The sequence below is a fragment of the Alternaria incomplexa genome, assembly GCF_024043165.1.
Source record: "Alternaria incomplexa strain BMP 0042 chromosome Unknown scaffold_1, whole genome shotgun sequence".
Classification (NCBI taxonomy): Eukaryota; Fungi; Ascomycota; class Dothideomycetes; order Pleosporales; family Pleosporaceae; genus Alternaria; species Alternaria incomplexa.
Window position 1 is genome coordinate 2,920,206 of NW_026249850.1, and position 19,546 is coordinate 2,939,751.

Here is a 19,546-nt window from a genome sequence, read left to right on the forward strand (position 1 = left end):
CAATGATGCCGGTCATGTTTACAGAGAGTACTGATGTAAAGCCTGGATGAGACTCATCCGTTCGATACACTGACTGAGCATAGATTTCATCGCTGATGAGATGTATCTTATGCTTTGCACAGAAGCGTAGTATGGCCTCGAGAGCTTTGTGAGTATAGCACTGCCCTGGAAAGATGAGTCAGTTCGACGGTCCTTTACGAGGGTGCATGGTACGCGCCAAGAGGATTGTGCGGGTTGGAAATGACAAGTGCCTTCACGTCAATTCCGTTTCGCCCCGCTTCTTCAAGGGCGCGCTCATAACATTCGACCGCTCCGGTAATGAACTGATCCACGCCATGGAATGGGGTGTAAACCAATTTGCAGCTGTCCTAAGTTCAGTGGCTGCTGAACGCATTTATTGACACGTCGAGACTCACTTCGACATGCTTCGCATATCTGGGTTGAAAGAGCCATATATCGGCATGCCAAGGAGCAAACCTTCATTCTCTCCATCGGTCAGACATAGTGACAAGATGTCATTCAATGCCGTCACACCGCTGACAAAGGACACTTCATCCATCGCCACAACGGATGCGGGCAAGAAGCGCTTATTGATGAAAGTAGCCATTGCTTGTCGTAAGCGTTTAGAGCCGAACGGGCCGTCATGATAGGTCAAGGTGTCGAGTTCAAATGAAGGAACGCACTACACAATATGTTAAGTGAGTCCCTCTTGTTCAAGTGCAAAGACCAACCTTGGTCTTTACGTAGTCAAGCACTTTTTCGCGCATGAGAAACTATTCGGTACATTAGCTCTAATACTCAAAGTATGACAACCATGATGTTCGACTCTTGCTTACGTTTTCCGCATTTCTAAAGGACACTAGACCTGCTGGATGCTTGGTTTTGTCGTAGGGGAGGCCACGATCTTTCGTGTAGCTTGCAGCCAGATCTAAAGCCGCATATTTGCGGCCACGTATAGAAAGCATATTCTTGTAAGGGTGAGTCTCAGGTGTCTATGCGCCTGATCGCGAGAGGCGTCGGTTCATGAAGCAATGGCGCATCTGAAGCTCTGATTCGCAATGCGGGGCAGCTGTCGCATGCATGCCAGCTTTACTTGTGAGCTACTCAACAAGGTACCTACCAAAGTGGTCAAGTGCATGATAGGCTGTGAGTCATATAAAAGGCGCAGCAGGCGGGCATGGTAGCACCGAGTTACAATAGGATGCTCTTTGGACGAGCCTTGCTTACGGATATTGTCTCGACTGCTGCCTGGCCGCCTTGAACATCGTGGAACGCCTCAACGAACGATTGGACATGAGATGTGCGCGAAGCATGCAGTATCCGCTGCCAGTTTCCAAAAGGGATAAACGCCAGATGAGACTCATCAACCTGCGATATGAATAGTACCAACACGAGCTGCAGTGGTTGCCTTGTTGCGTTGACGACGTGTGGCGTGTTGTGCTGAGGGCTGACTTGGGAGGTGTCGCGCCGTTATATATCGAGTGCGCATCCTCAGCCTCAGGGTATCCATCTGAACCTTCTTGAGATGTTATCACATTTTGTGATGATGTTCAACGTCTTTCATATTTACGAGGGCGCACTTGGTTGCCGCCTGCCTCTACGAGAGCCATTAAGCGACAAGACCAACAAGAAGATACTAGCACTTGCCGAGCTAGAAGAAACGAAACGATGCGGGAAAGGAGGTGGAAGATGCGGGTGAACATGGGGCAAGAGCTGTGAGTTTCGCGCGTTCCTTCGCGATGACGCACTTGCACGTGACGGAACTCGACGGAAGGTCTGCGGTAAACCTTAGCTTCAGGCGTCTGTTCCTATTGATTCACAGCGTTAAACTCTCGATAAATCGACAGATAGTCACACATCCCGCGGTCGACAACGTTTCGATAACTTGCACAGTACCAAAGTCACGAGTGTAGGGAGTTGAGCCGGGCACAACCCCTCACCAAGTCTCAAATTGGTATGGCGCAGGTACCCCGTCGGATTGATCGCTGCACGGCGCCGTCGCTCGTCCCTTCGTCACAACCACATTTGCACGTCGCATCGCATCAAGAGTGCACTTTCATCGCTGCTAACCCAACAACCTGACCAAATCGCCGCCAAAGACGCAGCGAAACCGCCAGAATGCTGCTCGACACCTACATCATCAACATAGCCACACCTGCCCGTGACCTGTGGCTCCTCAGGCAGCCGGCCTCCCTCCCCAGTCCTCTGCCCTTAGCATGCATCGGCTGCGATTGACCTTACGCCCTCTTCTCTACTTTTTTTTTCACTTGCATTGCTACTCTTCACCATAGTGTACCAACCTTGTTACAGTCTGATCTTGCATACTGTTGACGTTCTCACACTCTAGTTCCGTCGTTCTCGTCGGTCCCACATCTTCCTGTCCTTAGGCATCCAGATACACACCGGAGCATGTACCCGCTGCTGCTTTTCACAGTAATTATTACTGTCCTCTCCGGTCCGGTGGAAGCGTCAAACCCGTTTGCAGACCTCATCGTGTCTGACACCCCCATGGACGGAACCTATTCCGACATCGACGGCGTGCTGTGCCAGCTTTGCTGCCTGCCCTTGTACCAATGCTTTCACGAGCACATGGTAGGATCCTGAGTCCCTTCTCTATGGAATATGCTAACGTTACCAGTCACAAATCCAATATGACGCAGCGAACCCTTTCTACGTCGACCCCAGTGTCTTGCACATGCCGCCGCTCGGCTTCGATCGGACGCAACCAGACCTAGCACCAATCTACGACTTTGTCAACGGAGGACAGTCGTTGCTCCGAGAGCACGTACGTGTCATGGATGCGAACGAGACGACGGTACAGCCAGCCACCGTGCAAGCGCATGTTGAGGATACCTATAACCCTGGCGATCGCTTGGCGACACGACGCAATCGGAAGGGAAGCACTAAGCGGCAACCACCTCGCCCGGGTGGTTTCCATTGCGACGAGGACGGCTGCAGTAAAACTTTCAACCGTCAGTGTGATTTGAAGTAAGTCCTACCTGGATCAAGCGTACTCGATCGTCGGCTTACCGTCATAGTCGCCATCAGAAGAAACATTCGACCGATAAGCCTCACGTGTGCTCAAAATGTCCCATGAGCTTCGACTATCCGAAAGATTTGCGGAGGCATCTACCACAGCATAACGACTCTTCTTTGGCAACGAACAAATACCTCTGCCCACATCCCGGCTGTGGTAACCTTGACGGCTTTTCTCGCAGGGACAACCTCCTGCGACACCAACGAAGGCAGCACCCTGCACGTTAGGTATTGCATCGCTACAACAGTCCTCATGATCATCCATTCTTATTCTATATCTATTGTATCACCACAAAACTGGGTTTAAAGGGGTACTGGCGTTTGTATACATATTCCCTTGGCTGTTGGCAATACCCTTCCCCTGATTTCATAGCAAGCGCTGCTCATGACTCCTGTGGCCACGTGCTTTACTTCATCATCACTCAAACGTTACGCGTTTCTTTCTCTGTTTAACACAAAAATGCTGGTATATACGCATATCTCGATGGTATCTGTTATATGATCAGTCTCTATTTCGCGGTGGGAAAGGGAGCTGGTACACTACAATAGACATCTGCTTCATATCCTAGTCGCTTGGTATGTTTGCTTGATAACTTGTATCCCCGTGACTTGTTTGAGAGAGTGAAGTGTATGAAGGTCAAGAAGACGCCGATGTGCTACTCTAACCCCAAAACTCTATAATGCATGGTCTACTGACCAAAGACCAGGCATGAATGCATGAGACATTGTCCATAGTTTGTAGGTCTAGGTACTTCTCTGCAGCACTGCGCCACTAGATATTCTGTGCGCCCGATCTATCCGGAAACTCAATCTGCTTCAACAAATCTTGTGCCGCCGCTCGAATGCCGTCTTGGCTCACAAAGTGCATGTCCGGCAACACCTCCCACTTCGCGCCCCACACTAGGAAAGAAGGGAGCGGATATTCGATCTTGATCCACTCTACTTCCTCTCCTCCCGTTACCAAACATCCACGAACCCGCACTGGCGCGAGCTCGCCTTCGCCCGGCGACCACGAATGATGAATAGGGAACAGCGCATGGAGGTTGTATCCGCCCGTTCCCGTCGGATTGCCTGCGCGAACTAAATTCAGTGTACGCAAGAACCCTACTGCGTCGCGAAAGATACCAAGCTGCTCGTTCTCGGGCGAGAACATGGAGGGCGTGATGGGTGGACGGCGTTGGCAGAAAATCGCGGTGATGTAGTTACGCAGCGGTGATCCAGCAGGTGTATTCTCATACACCCATCTGACCGTGCCTAGACGACAAATGAAGTACTTCGGTTGCATCAGCGCCATACCCAATCTCAGCACCGTGTTTTGAGTCCTCCAGATTCCGAGTTCGCCGGCCAATATCTGAGACGGGTGTAACAAGTCAGTGAACGTCTCATACACCGTTCGTACATGAACATATCCTACCCATAGTTTCATCAGGTCTAACAATTTCCCGTCGGTTGTGTAGTCAGGGGGTTGGCGCTCGTATAGCCACTTGAAGAGGGTTCGGAAGGTATCAGATTCGGCGTTTGGGAGCAAGATGTCGCTTAGTATGATGCGGGGCAGGCCGTTGGGCATAGTGAATAGAGGGGAGACTTTTGAGAGGAGCGAGTGGTGTATGTCGAATCGCGTTGGATTGGCCTTGGGACCGACAACGAAGGTTATGGGTACGCCGACGCCTTGGTAGGCCGTATAGGGGGAGGTCAGGGCCATTTTTCGAACAATAAGGATAAGTAGTACTTTTGAATTGACCGTTTTCGCGTTGTGTAGTAGTCAGATGTATTTGAATATTCTGAATGGATGCTCATGGTTTATCGAAGAGCTATTTGCGAACGGGATAAGTGGATTGATACGATTTGGGATAAGGCAACAGCTGAACTGGATAGATAGTGAAAGATTGCCTCAGAACGTGATCGCAATCCACGCACGAAGCTTCCGCGCACGGTCATGCTCCATCCAAATCCTTTGTTGCTTCCACGAAAGCATGTTACCCAATAACAAATATCTCGTCCGGTCCAAGTCGAGCTGCTTCTTGCTCCTGCGACTTCATAAGGTGTGGAATAAATGTGACGCCGCAGAACTCAGCAGGACCTTCTCCTTGGAGCGCGCCGGTTTCGTGCTCGGGTTCTGGCCATCGTAGTATATGAAGAGGATCTTCGCCGTAGAAGACACAGACTTTGTCGCCGGGTTTGCATCCTGGCGTGGTGATACCGAAGCGGCCCCCGGTAGTACTGAAGAAAGAATGACCAGCCACACCATGCAATCTATTTGCCCAGAGACTCGCCCGCAATTGCCGCTCAGCTGGAAGTTCTCCCAAAAAACCGAAATCTCCATCTCTGAATGTATTCCATCCGTCCTTGTAAGCAATCGCTGCTTCTCTAGAGACTCTCATATCCATCAGTAGAGCCATCAGATACTCCGAAGGTACACTGTCGGTATCGTCTTCTGCGCGGTGAGCCGTTCGACGAGCCAGTTGGAGGCTACGGGTACAGACATCCACATGTGCTGCATGTACAGGATTGCTCATTTTGCGCGCTAACATATTTGCGCTCAATACGTGTTCGTAACACCCCCGCGGCTCTTGATTATCCACGACCTCTGATATTGTATCCAAAATATGGCCGCAAGTGTGCAGGTAATTAGTCTCCTTCCCAAACGAGATGAATTTGCGAGATACTAATGGGATCTCCAGCTGTCTCGGTTCACTAGATTGCTGCGCTTGAATCCCTTCTTCTATAACCTCCTGTAGAAGTTGTTCATATTGCTGTCCGCTTACACGATTGGCCCACGCTCCTGACATCAAGAGACCACACGCTGGAACACCATCCAAAGCTGGGCACCAAGACGGAGATGATTGCGGCCTTCCCTCAACTGTGGGCGGTATTCTTAGTAGACACAGCGTTTGCTCTGCGGCCATGATCGTCTTCGCGAACCGTATGTGTGTTTCCCAGAAACCAACCCGAGCGTTATCGCTGTAATCCACTTCTGGCTCCAATTTCGATCTGAGACCATGGTTCAACAATCCGGTGACTGCCCAGGCTCGATCCACCGGCTCCTTTACATGTCGGTTGCGGAGCGAATCGAGAAGATAGGGTATAATGTCGATCGGTACCACTCCGTTTGACAAAACATCCCTGCAACATCTTTTCAAGGTCAGGAGCTGGTTCATAAATCTCCCAAAGCCCTCAAAAATTTCGAGAAGCCGCCGCCATTGGTAAATATATGCCCCGGTCTTTCTAGACAACCCTTCACAGATGAATTCAAGAAACTCTTCAAATTTCAACCAAAGAGGTCCTAACAGCATGATAGGCTGTCTTGCAAGAACTGCCTCTTGGAAGGTCCATAGACGTTCAAACCACTCGTGCTTGCAAATTTGTATCATACCAAGCCAGAAAGGGTCATCTTCGCGGAATAAATCCGGTTTCTGAACCCAGGGTTGAAGACCCTGATCGAGCATTGAATTCCACTCCCTTTCCATTTGCAATGCGATGGAAAACCCAAGCATGAACTGCTCACTCTGCGCCGTGGGAAGGCCCATCCATATGACAACGATCGAAGCGAGCGAGTAGATTCGATGCATCAATGGGATCTGTACCGCCTTCTCTTCGGAGTCTTGCTGTTTGATGCATATAGAGTCCAGCCAATACGGGTAGTTCGGGGTTAGATGATGGAGCATCTCGAAAACAGTAGGAGTAACTGTAAGGTTCTTTCCGTTGCATGGGACGCTGATAGAAGCTTCTGCTGCCCCCCAGACATATGAGACTGCATCGTATTCGAGATCATCTTGAAACTTGTGTGGAGTGACGGTCAGCCGCAAAGTATCCGTGTCGAGAACGATGGTAAGGAGTCGGATATGATCAGGCTGGAGAAGACGCTCGCCATAAGGTGATGTGATATTTGCGCTATCGCAGGCTTCGTCGGACTCCTTCAATGTGCACTCTTCAAACTTTGCTTCCAGACCGTCAAGTGCCATTCAGGAGTCGGTATTCGCCGTTGCGCAATGTTTGTAAGCTACTAGAAGGATGGTTGATTAAAAGCGGGGGCGCGACGCTCAAGTAGCCCGCGACGGCTGACAGCACGAAGGATGGGGGCTGAATGTGGCTGCCTTGCCGACCTGAGCGCATGACGCGGTGCGCAGCAAGCCACTCCAGTATCAGCTCGAAAATGCCCAATCCTGTCCACTGTCGCAACCATGAGAGGATGTAAGGCGCATGTTCACGCGCCAATTGATGAAGCATTACAGCGGGCATGAAGTAGTAGTCCGGCGCCCGTGGACTAGTCCAGGCCGACCGCCACAATCACATCCCGCCCAGCGCATGGAGAGGCTGGGAGTGCTCGTCAATCTTGCAGCAACATACTGATATACGCTTCATTCGTGTCTTCTCGCAAAATGTCTTACCCTATGAATGTGACCATCATGGCCAATTCTTATTTGGCGGCCCCTGCAGCTTAAAGTAACCCGGCTGCAGCTTCTGGAAAACCTCAGTAGGGTCATACTTGCGCGCGATTTTCCTCAGCTTGTCCGCACTCTCCCCGTAACTCTCAACGACATTCTGAAATTGACTGGCGTAATTCATGTAGATGTAGTCGTTGACCATATCCCTGCGCTTCGCCTCGGCCTCCATTTTCCTGACGATGTTGGCGTTCGCCTTCAACACACGCTCGTCGTCCTCCTTTTTGTCCCAACGGCTACTCAAGTTTATGAGGAGAATCGGACCGTCGGAAGGCACAAGGCCTAGTGCGTTTCCGCCCTTCTTCTGCATCTGCGTGAGTTGTGCGACGGTGATGACCTGAAAGGTGTTTGCAGGCAGGATACCGGCAACATCTCGGATCTTCTCGAACTCTTCAAAGGTGGCGTCAAACATGAATTCGACCATCCCGTAGTCTAGTTTGGATGAAGCAGTCCAGAATGAGTCTCGATAGCCTTTGGGGTTGCTGTCGTTCAGCATTTGCGTGAAGTTGGCCAGGGTATTCAATTGTAAGGTGTCCTGGAAGGCAGGGACTGCGCGGTACTCATCGAAGACTGGAGCGTCGAGAATCGGGTCAGAATACTCCAGCTCGGCAACGGCGATCTTTGTGTTCGAAGCGGCATCCAGGAAGATGGCCAAGAACTGAGCAGCTTTTGGATCGGCCTTTTTGTCCGACCCCAAGTTCACGAAAGCATCGATAGCAGCAGGGAAGCTTTCCTCAAAGAACCTTCTCTGTCCACCAAGCATTAACGGGCCGTGAGCGAAAGTTTCGAGATTGAAGGTCGTGACGATGCCGACGTTATTGCCGCCACCTCTCAATGCCCAGTACAGGTCTGGGTACGATTTCTGGCTTGCTTTTACGATGCGACCCGACGCGGTAACGACCTCGAAAGACGCGACATTGTCGCATGCCCAGCCATATTCGTTAGAGAAGAACGAGATGCCGCCTCCTGTTGTGAGACCTCCGATGCCAATAGCAGAGACGCGGCCGCCTATCACCGCGAGATTGTCCTTGGCAAGAGTCGAATAGATGTCGTACCAAAGGCTACCAGGTTCAATGGCAGCAACCTTCTTGTCTTCCGACAGGGTGATCTTCTTCATGCGCTCGAAGATAACAGTGATGCCACCATCATTGCTCGATGCTCCAGTGAATGCTGCATGTCCTCCACTTCTTACTGCGAAAGGGCATTGAGTAAGACGCGACAGCAGAACGAGAGTAGACACATCGCGTGCTTCCTCGGGTTTGAAGACGCAATACGGTTGTGCTTCGCGCTGTTGCTGTGACCAGAAGTAGTTCACAGCTACGCCGTAGCCTGTCTCTTCTTGAGTCTCGACCTTCGCATCACCAAAGATGCGTTTAAGAGAGCTGCACTAAAGTCGTGGTCAGTACCATACCTGAAAAAAGATAACGTGTGGAGGCAGGTGGGACTTACAGCAACCGAACATGAGCCTGAACTGGTTCGCTTGGATAGGTCGGTTGGGTCAGGAATATCGAAGACGTTTACACCATTGTCCAATAATGCAGCAGTAATATCAAAGTCGGGTGACTCGAATGTCTGTTGTGCAAGTAGTACGCTTGGGAAGACGCCCAGGAGAACAAATTGACTAAATCGCATCATGGCTGGATGTTAAGTGCCCACGAAACAGGTGCGACAAACAACAACCCCACAGCACGAGTCGGGGGCACTTTCTTATAACATCCCGGATTCCTTTGCCACGAGTAAAGAGCGCATGAGCCCGCCAGTCTGGTGCTGCCGGGCGTGATCCCGGGCAGTGGCGAGCTGTGAGGCAGGGTGGGGACCTTCCTAGCAACACCATGGCTTGTCTAGATAGAAAGTTCGTAGCTGGTCAAGATCTAGTCAAGATGCCAGTCGAGTAATGTACGATGGTACCTAGGTTGTGGCGGCCACTACATGAGTAGTTTCCAAGACCAACACGATGGGGATCTGGGGCTATCCTCAATTGGGCCTAAGCCGTCTCCCCAAGTACGCGTGCGCCCGCCACGATTGTGAACTGCAACTCAGATCGCCTATAACGTCTCGTAGGAGCTTAAACACTTGCTGCATCTACACACTAATTCGCGTCAGTAGACATTTCTTCAGCTGCTGTTAGTTCTCATGGCGTCTTGACGCAGCGGAAAAACGTAGCCGTCGTTGCATGTGCAAACAAATTCGATCGGTGAACTTCATGCAATACGTGGTTTGGATATAGTTCAATAGCTGTAACAGTATTTTCGCTTACGCGAGATTCGTGGGTTTGCATTCCGTGTTGAGGATGAGGGCGAAGAGGTTGTCGTTCCTGGGCTGATGAGGGGAGCGGCTCCGAAGGCCGGACCAGGAAAGCGGAGTGAGGCGCGTGGGTTAACACTAAGCTTGGACTAGCAACGGCAGCCCCACTGCTCGCCTTCGCTTTCTTATCGCCTTTTGAAGTTTACCGTCTCGCTACCTGTGCTATTTGCGAAGCTCTCGTCACCATAACCGACTAAGTAATGGCGGCAGCGGCAATGACCGGCGCCGTGGACCCCCCATGGCCTCGCTCCTTCCGTCTGAAGCCAAAGCCCAATGGCTCGCGGGTGCTGTTCAGCCACGATTGTTTCCAGGGTCCGCGAGATCTACCCCCTGAGGTTCTTTACAGCGACAACTTGACCAAATCCGAACAATTGGCGTGCGACTTTCTCGATGAGGCTGTTGTCGGATTTGACATGGAGTGGGTTTGGCCAGAAACAGAAGTTCTCAAGGGAAGAGTTGCGCTCATCCAGGTTGCGAGCGAGAGCAAAATAGCCTTGTTTCACATCGGACGTCATGACGGAGATGCAGCCGAACAGCTCATTGCGCCGTCGTTGCGCACGCTCATCGAGAGCCCCACTGTACTGAAGACTGGCCAATCTATCATGGGAGATTTCTGGCGATTCAACAAGTACTTTCAGCTAGAACCCAAGGGCGCCATGGAGTTGAGCTATTTTCAGGTGCTGGTCAATCCAGGCAGGCCAAGCTTTGATTCTTCATATTTTCCAGGAGGTCTCAGAGGCCTGGTCGAAAAGTACTTCCCGGGATACACGCTGAAGAAAACAGAGCACATGCACAAGGACTGGTTGGCGCCGCTTGAAACAAACCAAGAGCTTATACAGTACGCCGTTGCAGATGCATATGCAGGACTTATGATCTACCATCGGCTGAATGCGCTACGACTAGACATGAAGCCTTGTCCGCCCCTACCAGCACGGGTAGAAGAGACCAGGACCTACAGCGAATATACTTCTGGTCTTCTGCCTGAGCCTAAGCCACTCTATCTACAATCCATTCACCCGAATGGCCCGAGCTGACAAGCAAGTTGGTTCTTTCCGATGGAGGAAGACGATGAGGTGCCAACGGAGTTGGATACCGATTCTAGAGCGTTGTACGATCGGCTGGTAGAGCTTCGTCAGAAGATAGCGAATGAGGAGGAGATACAACCTGGCGAGCTCACTACTGACTGTACACTTCGACATATTGCCTCAACCCGGATTGCGACAACGGAAGAGTGCATAAAGCTACGCGGGATCTTTCCACAGCTGCGCAAAGTCTTAGCCAGAGAGTATGCTAAAGTGGTAAATGCTTTCGAAGAGGAGATCCAAAGTGCAGCGGCAAACCAGCAACCTGAACATGGATCTCCAGAGATTGGTGAAGATGCCAAAGGCACCGTCTCAGATCCTCCCCAAATGCCAGCGGAAGAGACCGGCCAGGCACATACTGGACTTTCATTCTCCATGGCAGAAACTGGGATCGCTACGGACGAGCATACCGGCGGCGATACCGAGCCTGAGAGCGATGCCGACGAAACGAATGATGTTTCAGCAATTCATGCTTCAGCTGGCGTTGAACAAGATCAAGACACCGACAACCACAAGGATAATGCACCGTTAAAGCGAAAGCGTTCAACGAGCCCACAAATCGGTCGGCAACCTCCCGCGAAGAGCTCCTAGACGCTTTGCCGTGGACAACTATACATCCGATGACGCAATGGTATGGCTGTGGCCACTTAGCGGCTACGTGTCTACTCCATATGAGGAAGCAATTGGACGTCAACCTCCTGGAAGTCTGCAGTGCCTTAAGGGTTTGGTCAGCTAAGGGTTCAGCATCAGTGTAAACTGCAGCGCATCTGTTCGGCTTTCCCTTGCACGAGATGCATCGGGATTTGACCAGAACATGATTGGTTCTGCGTAGAGAAGGGCTTGTATACATGCGGGAGCGGGCCCAGGTCATGTCAGGAAGTCAGCTTGTACGAGGGAAGGCAGAGAAAGGGACGCCCCGCAGCTTCGGCCGAAGCAACGCAGATTAGGGACCAACGGGGAGTAACTCTTGGCGCATGTATACTCATGGAATGATGGCTAGTTTTGCTTACTCGCGTTGGTTGGACTGAGTAGGTGCAGTTGTCAATAGAGTGTACGAGGCTGCCTGCTTGGCTCTCGCATTAGGCGTGCCTACCTAATGCAAGGCGTAAGCTGTGTATTGTACAAACCCCGCGCCCGTCCACAGCTCTTCTTCAAGCTCTCGAAACAAGCCTCTGATCTTATCTACCTTACCTTCAAGTGCAAACTGCCTCCGAACCCAATTAAAGATGCTGATCGACTCGTCAACATGGAAGGAGTACAGCAAGATGGACGCCGAGTTGGAAGCCGTACGAACCATCAGCAAGTCCATCTATGCACTTCGCTAACAGAGTAAGCTGCTACCCAATCTACCACCGAGTAAGTCCTTCGAAGACTACTCATCCGCGCTCGAGCTGCGCCAGTCTTTCAATGAGCAAATTGCTCAGCTGGTCGCGGCCGGTATCGTAAGCCTGCCAGACTGGACTGGGTACCACCGATCCGAGATTTACATTCGGACGCGCGATGGCGCACCCCTGCGTTCGCTCGTGTACCGTCCAGAGGGCAAAGAAGCAGGGCCACTGTATGTATATTTCCACGGCGGAGGATGGAGTTTTGGAATGCCAGAGTATGGCGAGAGCATGGCGGAAGTATTGGTGAAAGAGTTGGGCTTCACGGTTGTAAGCGTTGGGTACAGGTATGGACCTGAACACGTCTTCCCTACTGCCGCGCACGATGCCATCGATGCGGTCAAATGGGTAAGTGCATGCAGAGTCGTTTGTTCCAATTCCAAGAGACTGATTTACACATCTTCAGTGTGGCGAAAATGCAGCGTCGTTGGGCGCCAACCCTTCTAAAGGCTTCACCGTGGGAGGAACATCAGCTGGAGGTAATCTGGCAGCTGTAGCAGCTCATCAAGTTGTTGACGACAACTTGTCTCCGAAGGTGACTGGCGTCGTCCTCCTGTCTGCCCCGTTGTGTCATCGCGAAGCCATGCCAGAAGAGTACAAACCCCACATATCCAGCTGGGAGGACCACAAAGACGGCCTGGTACTGAGCCGACAAGCCATTGAATGGTTCTATGACAACTACAAACCAGACCCCATGTCACCGTTGATGAGTCCGTTGATCTGGAAGACCCATAAAGGCCAACCCGCTACGTATCTGCAGGTTATGGGGTGAGTGCGATATGTCGTAGATGTTGAACAGTGCTGACGAACTCAGGACTGATCCACTTCGTGATGAGGCGCTTGTGTACAAAAGTCTGCTCCAAGACGCCGGCACACCAACTAAGATGGAGGTTTACACTGGGCTCCCGCATGGCGCACCCGACTTCTTTCCCATGCACAGCGTTTCGAAGAAGGCATTGGTGGATCTGAAGGAGGGTATAGGTTGGATCTTGCAGCAAAGCTCGGGTTGATACACGGCGAAGGATGTATGCGAGAACATGGTAGATGCTAGACAATGAACCGGTGAGGTTCGTGTCTAATGGCTAGATCTCACGTAAAGATAGCACATGTGAAGAGACAGCCCTACTGACCGTTGCTGCCCTAGGGGCTCGCTTAGGGGCGGGACCCTCCAGGGCTGCTTGGACGCAGGTGGCCTGCACGCGTTATGGCTCCGTCATAGCGCGCCTTTCTTCTTTCACCCCAAGACACACGATACGGGACATCGTACGCCCGCACACACGACGGGCGACGTCCTGCACCGCAGGCAGAGAGCGCCAAGATGTCGAACCATCCGCGGTCCAGCCCCGCCGCCGCGAGGCCTGGCACTCCACGCGGGGCGCGACAAACAAACAGCGACGCGAACCTCCTTTCACACCCGCTCAAACGCCTGTCCCTGCACTCGGCCTCCAACACCCCGCTACCGCAGTCCCCCGCCTTGAACTCGCCCAGGAGTTCCGCTGACCTGCGCCGGACGCCCTCGACGCCCAATTTCAAAGCCAATGCCATCCAGCGCAGCCCCAGTGTAGCCAGTTTCCGCTCCTCTACGCCCACCCTGGGCAGGAAGACCTCGACCTCTTCCCTCCGCGGCGATCCTCCTCGACCGGGCACTCCCCGAAGTTCCGCTTCCCGCCGGTCGTCGTTCAATCCGAATATGCAGGCACCCATGCCCAAGAGCCCGCTGGGTCCCACACATGTAGAAGAGAAGCCACCTCTGCGCGCATGTGATGTCGCCGAGGAGTACTTTAAGAAGGAGCTGGCCCGACATGAGGGCATGGCAGGCGCAGTCAACGCAGGAACTGTCGTCATTGTGCACGACCAATGCTACGGCCATCGCTTCTCACGTCCCAAGACATCCAAGAGCCACCTCAGCTTGATCATGGAGCGACCCGAGAGAATCCTGGCGAGTGTCTTGGGTATATCGGCAGCCTACGTACGGCTCGGAGAGCGCCACGCTGAGGGAGACAACCCGCCACATCCACACCATAACCCACCCGAACGGGTACCTTTCAAGATTCGCAAGACTTCGCGCGCTGTCGACATCACTTCGCAGGTCGTCACAAACGTACACGGAACGAAATGGATGGGCGAACTCAAGACACTCTGCGACAATGCGGAGCGGAAGCTCGCATCAACTGGGAAGGAGCTGGCCAGGGACGCTCCTCCAGTTCCTGGACAAGCGCCCAAGCAGCAACTGCATGCGGGTGACCTTTACCTCTGTCCCGAATCCCTCAACGCTTTTCAGGGTGCTCTGGGTGGTGTCTTGGACGCTGTGGACGCTGTCTTCCAGGGAACAAGTCTAGGTGGTGGCCCCTCTAGAGCTTTCGTCTGCATCCGTCCGCCTGGCCACCACTGCTCTGACGACTTTCCCTCGGGTTTCTGCTGGCTGAATAATGTTCACGTTGGCATTGAACACGCTATGATGACATATGGGCTCACTCACGCAGCCATCATTGACTTTGATCTGCATCACGGAGACGGCTCGCAGGCTATAACATGGGCGCGTAACAAGAAGGTCCAGAACATGCCCAAAAACACCCCCAACTGGAAAAAGACCTCAATCGGCTACTTCAGCTTACACGACATCAACTCATACCCATGTGAAGACGGCGACGATGACAAAGTCCAGGCGGCCAGTCTGTGTATAGACAACGCCCACGGTCAGTCTATCTGGAACGTCCATCTACAATCTTGGAAGACACCCGAGCAGTTCTGGGAAATTTATGAGGAGAAGTACTTGGTACTACTTGAGAAAACCCGTCAATATCTCAAACACCACACCAACCGCCTACGGTCCACACCAAATCAACCTGCCCCCAAAGCAGCCATCTTCCTATCCGCTGGTTTCGATGCGAGTGAATGGGAGACTGCTGGAATGCAACGCCACAGCGTCAACGTGCCTACTGAATTCTACGCTCGTTTCACTCGGGATGTGGTCCGGTTGGCTGAAGAAGAGGGCACATCTGTGGAAGGGCGTGTCATCTCAGTTTTGGAGGGCGGGTACAGCGATCGAGCGCTCACTAGTGGTGTCTTCAGTCATTTGAGCGGCCTCGTGGATGGCCAAGTCTTGAAGGCCTCAGAACCATCAACGGGCCTCTCTCACTCTATGCGCAACAGACTTAGTGGAATCAGCATACAGGACGAAGACGTTCCCATGCAGTCTGTCGAAGCAGAGCTCACGCCCGTCAGCTACGATCCCCTATGGTGGCATACAGATCGTTTGTCTGAATTGGATGGCCTCGTTCCGCCCCCGCCCGTACATGTCTCGAAGACGACACGCACTGACCGTCTGGCCCATTTTTCTTCGCCCACCCAGTCCTACGTAGCCAAAGTTGTGGATCCAACCAAGATCAATCGTAGCCTTTCCGCCAAGTACGCCTCAAATCCGTTGAGAGCGCCCACCCCACCACCACCGGAGGTTGACTGGGCTACTGCCGCCCATGCTCTGCGTACTTTGCTGGTACCATCGGATCGCCAAACTCGTAGCCACCGACCAGAGGATTTGGCCGAGGTCAAAGCCAAAAAGGAGAAGCCTGCTGCGTCTGCTGCGGCCCCAGCCCGCACAGATACATCAGGGCGACAACTGCGTGGTCGTAAAGCCGCTCCCTCCTACGCTGAGCCTGGTTCGGACGACGAAAAGACATCTCGTGTAGAGTCACGGGCGAGTAGGCGGCAGACCATAGCCGACTTTGCACCAGCCAGCTCAGAAGCTTCAGTTGCAGTAAGCTCTGCTTCTCGTCGCATGAGTATTGCTTCGAGCGTCTCTTCCATAGGCGATAACAGGGGTGTTAGTCGTGCGCCAAGTGTAGCAGCAAGCCGGAGAAGTGTTGCGCCTTCTGCAGCTCCAGCCAACGGAGTTGCGATGAAGAAAGCACGGGGCTCAACAACGACGGCAGCTGCAGCAGCTCGTGCGCCTCCACGTCCAGCCGTTACAAAAATGCCTTCAACCCAGTCTGTCAAACCCAGTGCCCCTAAAGACAAGGAGAACGATGGCATGGACGCACTTACTTCAGGCCTAAAGCGGGTTACGTTGAAGATGCCCTCAAAAGAGGAATATGATGCACGGGAGAGGGAGAAGGCTGAGAAATTGAAGGCTGCCGAAGCACCGAAAAGAACCACTACCCGAAAGCCGCCGGCTGCGCGCGCTCCTCCGACAAAGCCTGCGACCAAACCAGCGACGACCGCAAAAAGGGGTCCAGGTCGTCCAGCAAAGACTTCCAAACCTGCATCCCCAGTTCCCGAGGCCCCGCAGATGCAGGTATCTGCTGCTGCGCCGCTCGAGCAGCCTCAGCCGGTACAGATGGATTCGTCTACTGTCTTGCCACAGCAGGAAATGCAAGCTTCCATGGAACAACCTCCAATCGATCGTCGAATCTCTGGCGGAATCGTGCAACCACCCACTGAATTGCATGATATGGCTATAACACCCGAGCAAATCCGGGAACAGCTACCTATGGTAAGTTCTGACCACGTAATGCACATGAAACATATGCTAACTTCGCAGCCATCTTTCGTCACTGTAACAGAGCCGCTCAAGGATGTTTCACCACCTTCCCGCGCCGATACGCCTCCGCCTCCACCCCCATCGAATCTTTCCGAGTTTGTCAACTACACTGCGCAGAACTTTGGCGGAAATTCAGAGTTTGTAACTCCGCACGACGCATCAGATCCTCAGGCCTCGGCAACTTTACAGTGGGTTGCCAATACACATGCTGAGGATACAAGCATGCCTGGAGTTCCACTCATGTCACCGCCAAGCAAGAGGGCTGATCTGCCTGTCTTCACACCAAACGGCGCGATACCATTCGCATCAAACTCGAATGGAGCCATGAACTCACACACTAGACCGGAGGATGCCGGTGCTGAATTGAAGAAAGAGGAGAATGGAAGGGATATCTGGGACATACCCGACACGCCAGCTCGTTAGAGTACTTCAGCACTACAGCCCCTCCACTCGATTTTGTTCTGCTTTCATTCTTTGATCACGCGTACCGCGATGCGATACCGCGATTGCGTTCATCAGTGGTTATTGCCGGCTTACGCAAGGCAGACTATACCTGACGTTTCCCAGCTTGGTGTTTATTGGTGGAGTTGATTTCACTTTAGCGAATCGGCGCGTGAGCCGTGATTATTTGGAGTTGTCTTTGTAGAATTTCTGTGGGGCAGATCGTCGATTGTAGCTCTACCTAGAATATGCGCATGTAGAAGATAGATACCCCCGGAGGCGAGTATGCGAAGGATGTAATTCGAAGTTTCTCATACTACACTTGTCTTTCAATTGTGTTCAATGGCTCCTTGCATCGTCTAAACAGCTTTCAATGTATCAGAGCTGAACCAACCCCGCGGGAGTGAAGTTCCAACACCACCCAAAGTACCAATACACCCCTCCCAAGATTGCCACAACCCCCAGGGTAGGAAACCCTGCCTAAGCGCCCGTCCGAATCCCGTACTCAGCGCCGGTGTAACTGCAGCCCCCGCAGGCCGCCGCCCAAGTACATGGTGTAGCATGTCAACATCGGTGTGGACAGGCGCGGGAACCAATGATTAGCGTGCATTCCGTATCATGGGACAAGGTTTCGGTGCGGGGCAGCCAACGCGCGACATGCGCATCATGCACCTCCAAGGGTCTTAGCTTACGGGGCGTGACGTACTTCTGGGTCGCGTCCTTGATTGCGATGGCTAGTTGGTTGCCTGGGAGGAGTGTGTGTAGGAGGATGAAACGTACACGGGGATGGGGGCAGCTGGAAGATGGGGGCAACTACTGTACTTATGGTGGCTGATCCGACGGAAAGGTTGATACGCTTCTCCTTCGCTCCTGCCTGTGCACCTTTTGACAGGACGCTTGGACGTGGTTTGTTTGCTGGGTCCCGGTACTTGATTAGGGCGAAGGCGTGGGCTAAGGTGCAAGTACCCGATTGACCATCGAACCTTCCGCTCTACTCTTCGTTTGTTCAGCTTGTGCTACCTGGTTCTCTTCTTCCTCGTCTACCTTTTGCCTCCCTCCCACCGACAACACCACCGACATCTACACTAAAAGTTCCCCCATCCACACCCCAAACAAACCTCACAATCATGGCCGACGCCGCCCCCGCCAACGACTCCAACGGCGGCAGCAGCACGCTCAACCCCTTCGCAAAACGCACCTCACACTCGGACCAGTCCATCCTGCTCTACAAGATCACGACCACGATCTCATGGCTGCTCCTCGTCATCTCCGCCATCTACACCACCTTCGCCGCACCTTCAGGCCCGCACTCGCACAAGTTCTGGCACAACAACCCGCAAACCCCGTTCGCACAGTCCAGCATCTTCACCTCCATCTACGTGCTCATCATCTTCATCCTGCAAGGCGGCTACGCATACGCCCTGTACATGAGCGACGAGACGTACGTGACTGCAGCTGCAAACCTGGGTTCGCACTTCATCGCCAACAACCTTCTTCTCTTTGGCTTTGTTCACCTGTTCACCCGCTCGCACTTCTGGCTTGCGCTCTTCTTGCTCGTGCTCAACTTTGGTAATCTCAGCTTGGCTTATTTCCGCCACTCTGCTGCCCCGAGGACGATCCATGTGGGTACTGTGAGTGGACCGCTTGCGTGGAACTTTGTTGCGTTGTACTGGGTTGGTGCTATTGCGGTTCATTCGAATCACTTTGCCGCGAGGATCGTGGCGAATGTGTTTATTTGGGGGTGGCTTGGGTATGGCATGTTCTTCTTGGTTGCGTACAAGGATTACACCATGGGCTTTGCGTTGAGTGTGCTGTCTTTCTGTAAGTTTCACCCCTGTTCTTCCACTACAAAAGATGCATTTGGCTAACTTGGCTTCTAGCAACCGGTGTCGGACAGTTCCTGACTCGCCCACATCTCCTCCAACTCCAGTGGATCTTCGCTTTCTCAATCGGCGGTCTACTCTTCCTCCTCTCGCTTGCTGTTGGTATGCCTGGCCTGCTTGGACGCGATCCCTTCCCCCGTGGTCAGATCGTCAGCGAGGACCGGGAGAGGGCACCTCTGTTGGCTGATGACTAGAGGGATGTCGAAACGTCCTCACGGATCTATTTGCAAGCTGTATTGCTTGGAGATAAGGAGTTGATGATCTGATTGGGCGACTATTAGGATATGATTTTCGAGGTTCAAGTTTGAGGATATGTACACATGGCACACACCATATTGGTTCAACCGTCGAGACGTATAGGCAACAAGGACCTAGGATACATATGGCTCACATAGGCAAAAGCGTCTGCTACCATTGAAGTAGCACAAAAGTC

At 52.7% G+C, this 19,546-nt stretch overlaps 6 protein-coding genes across 6 annotated transcripts; 5 read left to right on the plus strand and 1 right to left on the minus strand.

Annotated features, from left to right (window-relative positions):
* Positions 1-2,508: 2,508 nt before the first annotated feature.
* On the plus strand, positions 2,509-2,992 carry J4E90_001045 (uncharacterized protein; the record flags this gene model as incomplete). Its single annotated transcript, XM_051430636.1, has 2 exons — positions 2,509-2,592; positions 2,639-2,992. The coding sequence occupies 2 exons, from the start codon at positions 2,509-2,511 to the stop codon at positions 2,990-2,992; spliced, it is 438 nt and encodes a 145-aa protein (XP_051296123.1).
* Positions 2,993-7,440: 4,448 nt separating this feature from the next.
* On the minus strand, positions 7,441-9,113 carry J4E90_001046 (uncharacterized protein; the record flags this gene model as incomplete). The annotated part of the gene is made up of 2 exons (XM_051430637.1): positions 7,441-8,865; positions 8,928-9,113. 2 exons carry the CDS (start codon positions 9,111-9,113, stop codon positions 7,441-7,443), a joined length of 1,611 nt encoding a protein of 536 aa, XP_051296124.1.
* Positions 9,114-9,982: 869 nt separating this feature from the next.
* J4E90_001047 (uncharacterized protein) lies at positions 9,983-10,816 on the plus strand (the record flags this gene model as incomplete). Its single annotated transcript, XM_051430638.1, has 1 exon — positions 9,983-10,816. One exon carries the CDS (start codon positions 9,983-9,985, stop codon positions 10,814-10,816), a length of 834 nt encoding a protein of 277 aa, XP_051296125.1.
* Positions 10,817-12,090: 1,274 nt separating this feature from the next.
* On the plus strand, positions 12,091-13,259 carry J4E90_001048 (uncharacterized protein; the record flags this gene model as incomplete). Its single annotated transcript, XM_051430639.1, has 5 exons — positions 12,091-12,150; positions 12,193-12,422; positions 12,537-12,597; positions 12,656-13,017; positions 13,103-13,259. The coding sequence occupies 5 exons, from the start codon at positions 12,091-12,093 to the stop codon at positions 13,257-13,259; spliced, it is 870 nt and encodes a 289-aa protein (XP_051296126.1).
* Positions 13,260-13,303: 44 nt separating this feature from the next.
* J4E90_001049 (uncharacterized protein) lies at positions 13,304-17,212 on the plus strand (the record flags this gene model as incomplete). Its single annotated transcript, XM_051430640.1, has 2 exons — positions 13,304-13,311; positions 13,591-17,212. The coding sequence occupies 2 exons, from the start codon at positions 13,304-13,306 to the stop codon at positions 17,210-17,212; spliced, it is 3,630 nt and encodes a 1,209-aa protein (XP_051296127.1).
* A 1,145-nt stretch (positions 17,213-18,357) lies between these two features.
* J4E90_001050 (uncharacterized protein) lies at positions 18,358-19,307 on the plus strand (the record flags this gene model as incomplete). The annotated part of the gene is made up of 2 exons (XM_051430641.1): positions 18,358-19,051; positions 19,111-19,307. The coding sequence occupies 2 exons, from the start codon at positions 18,358-18,360 to the stop codon at positions 19,305-19,307; spliced, it is 891 nt and encodes a 296-aa protein (XP_051296128.1).
* Between the last annotated feature and the right edge of the window lie 239 nt (positions 19,308-19,546).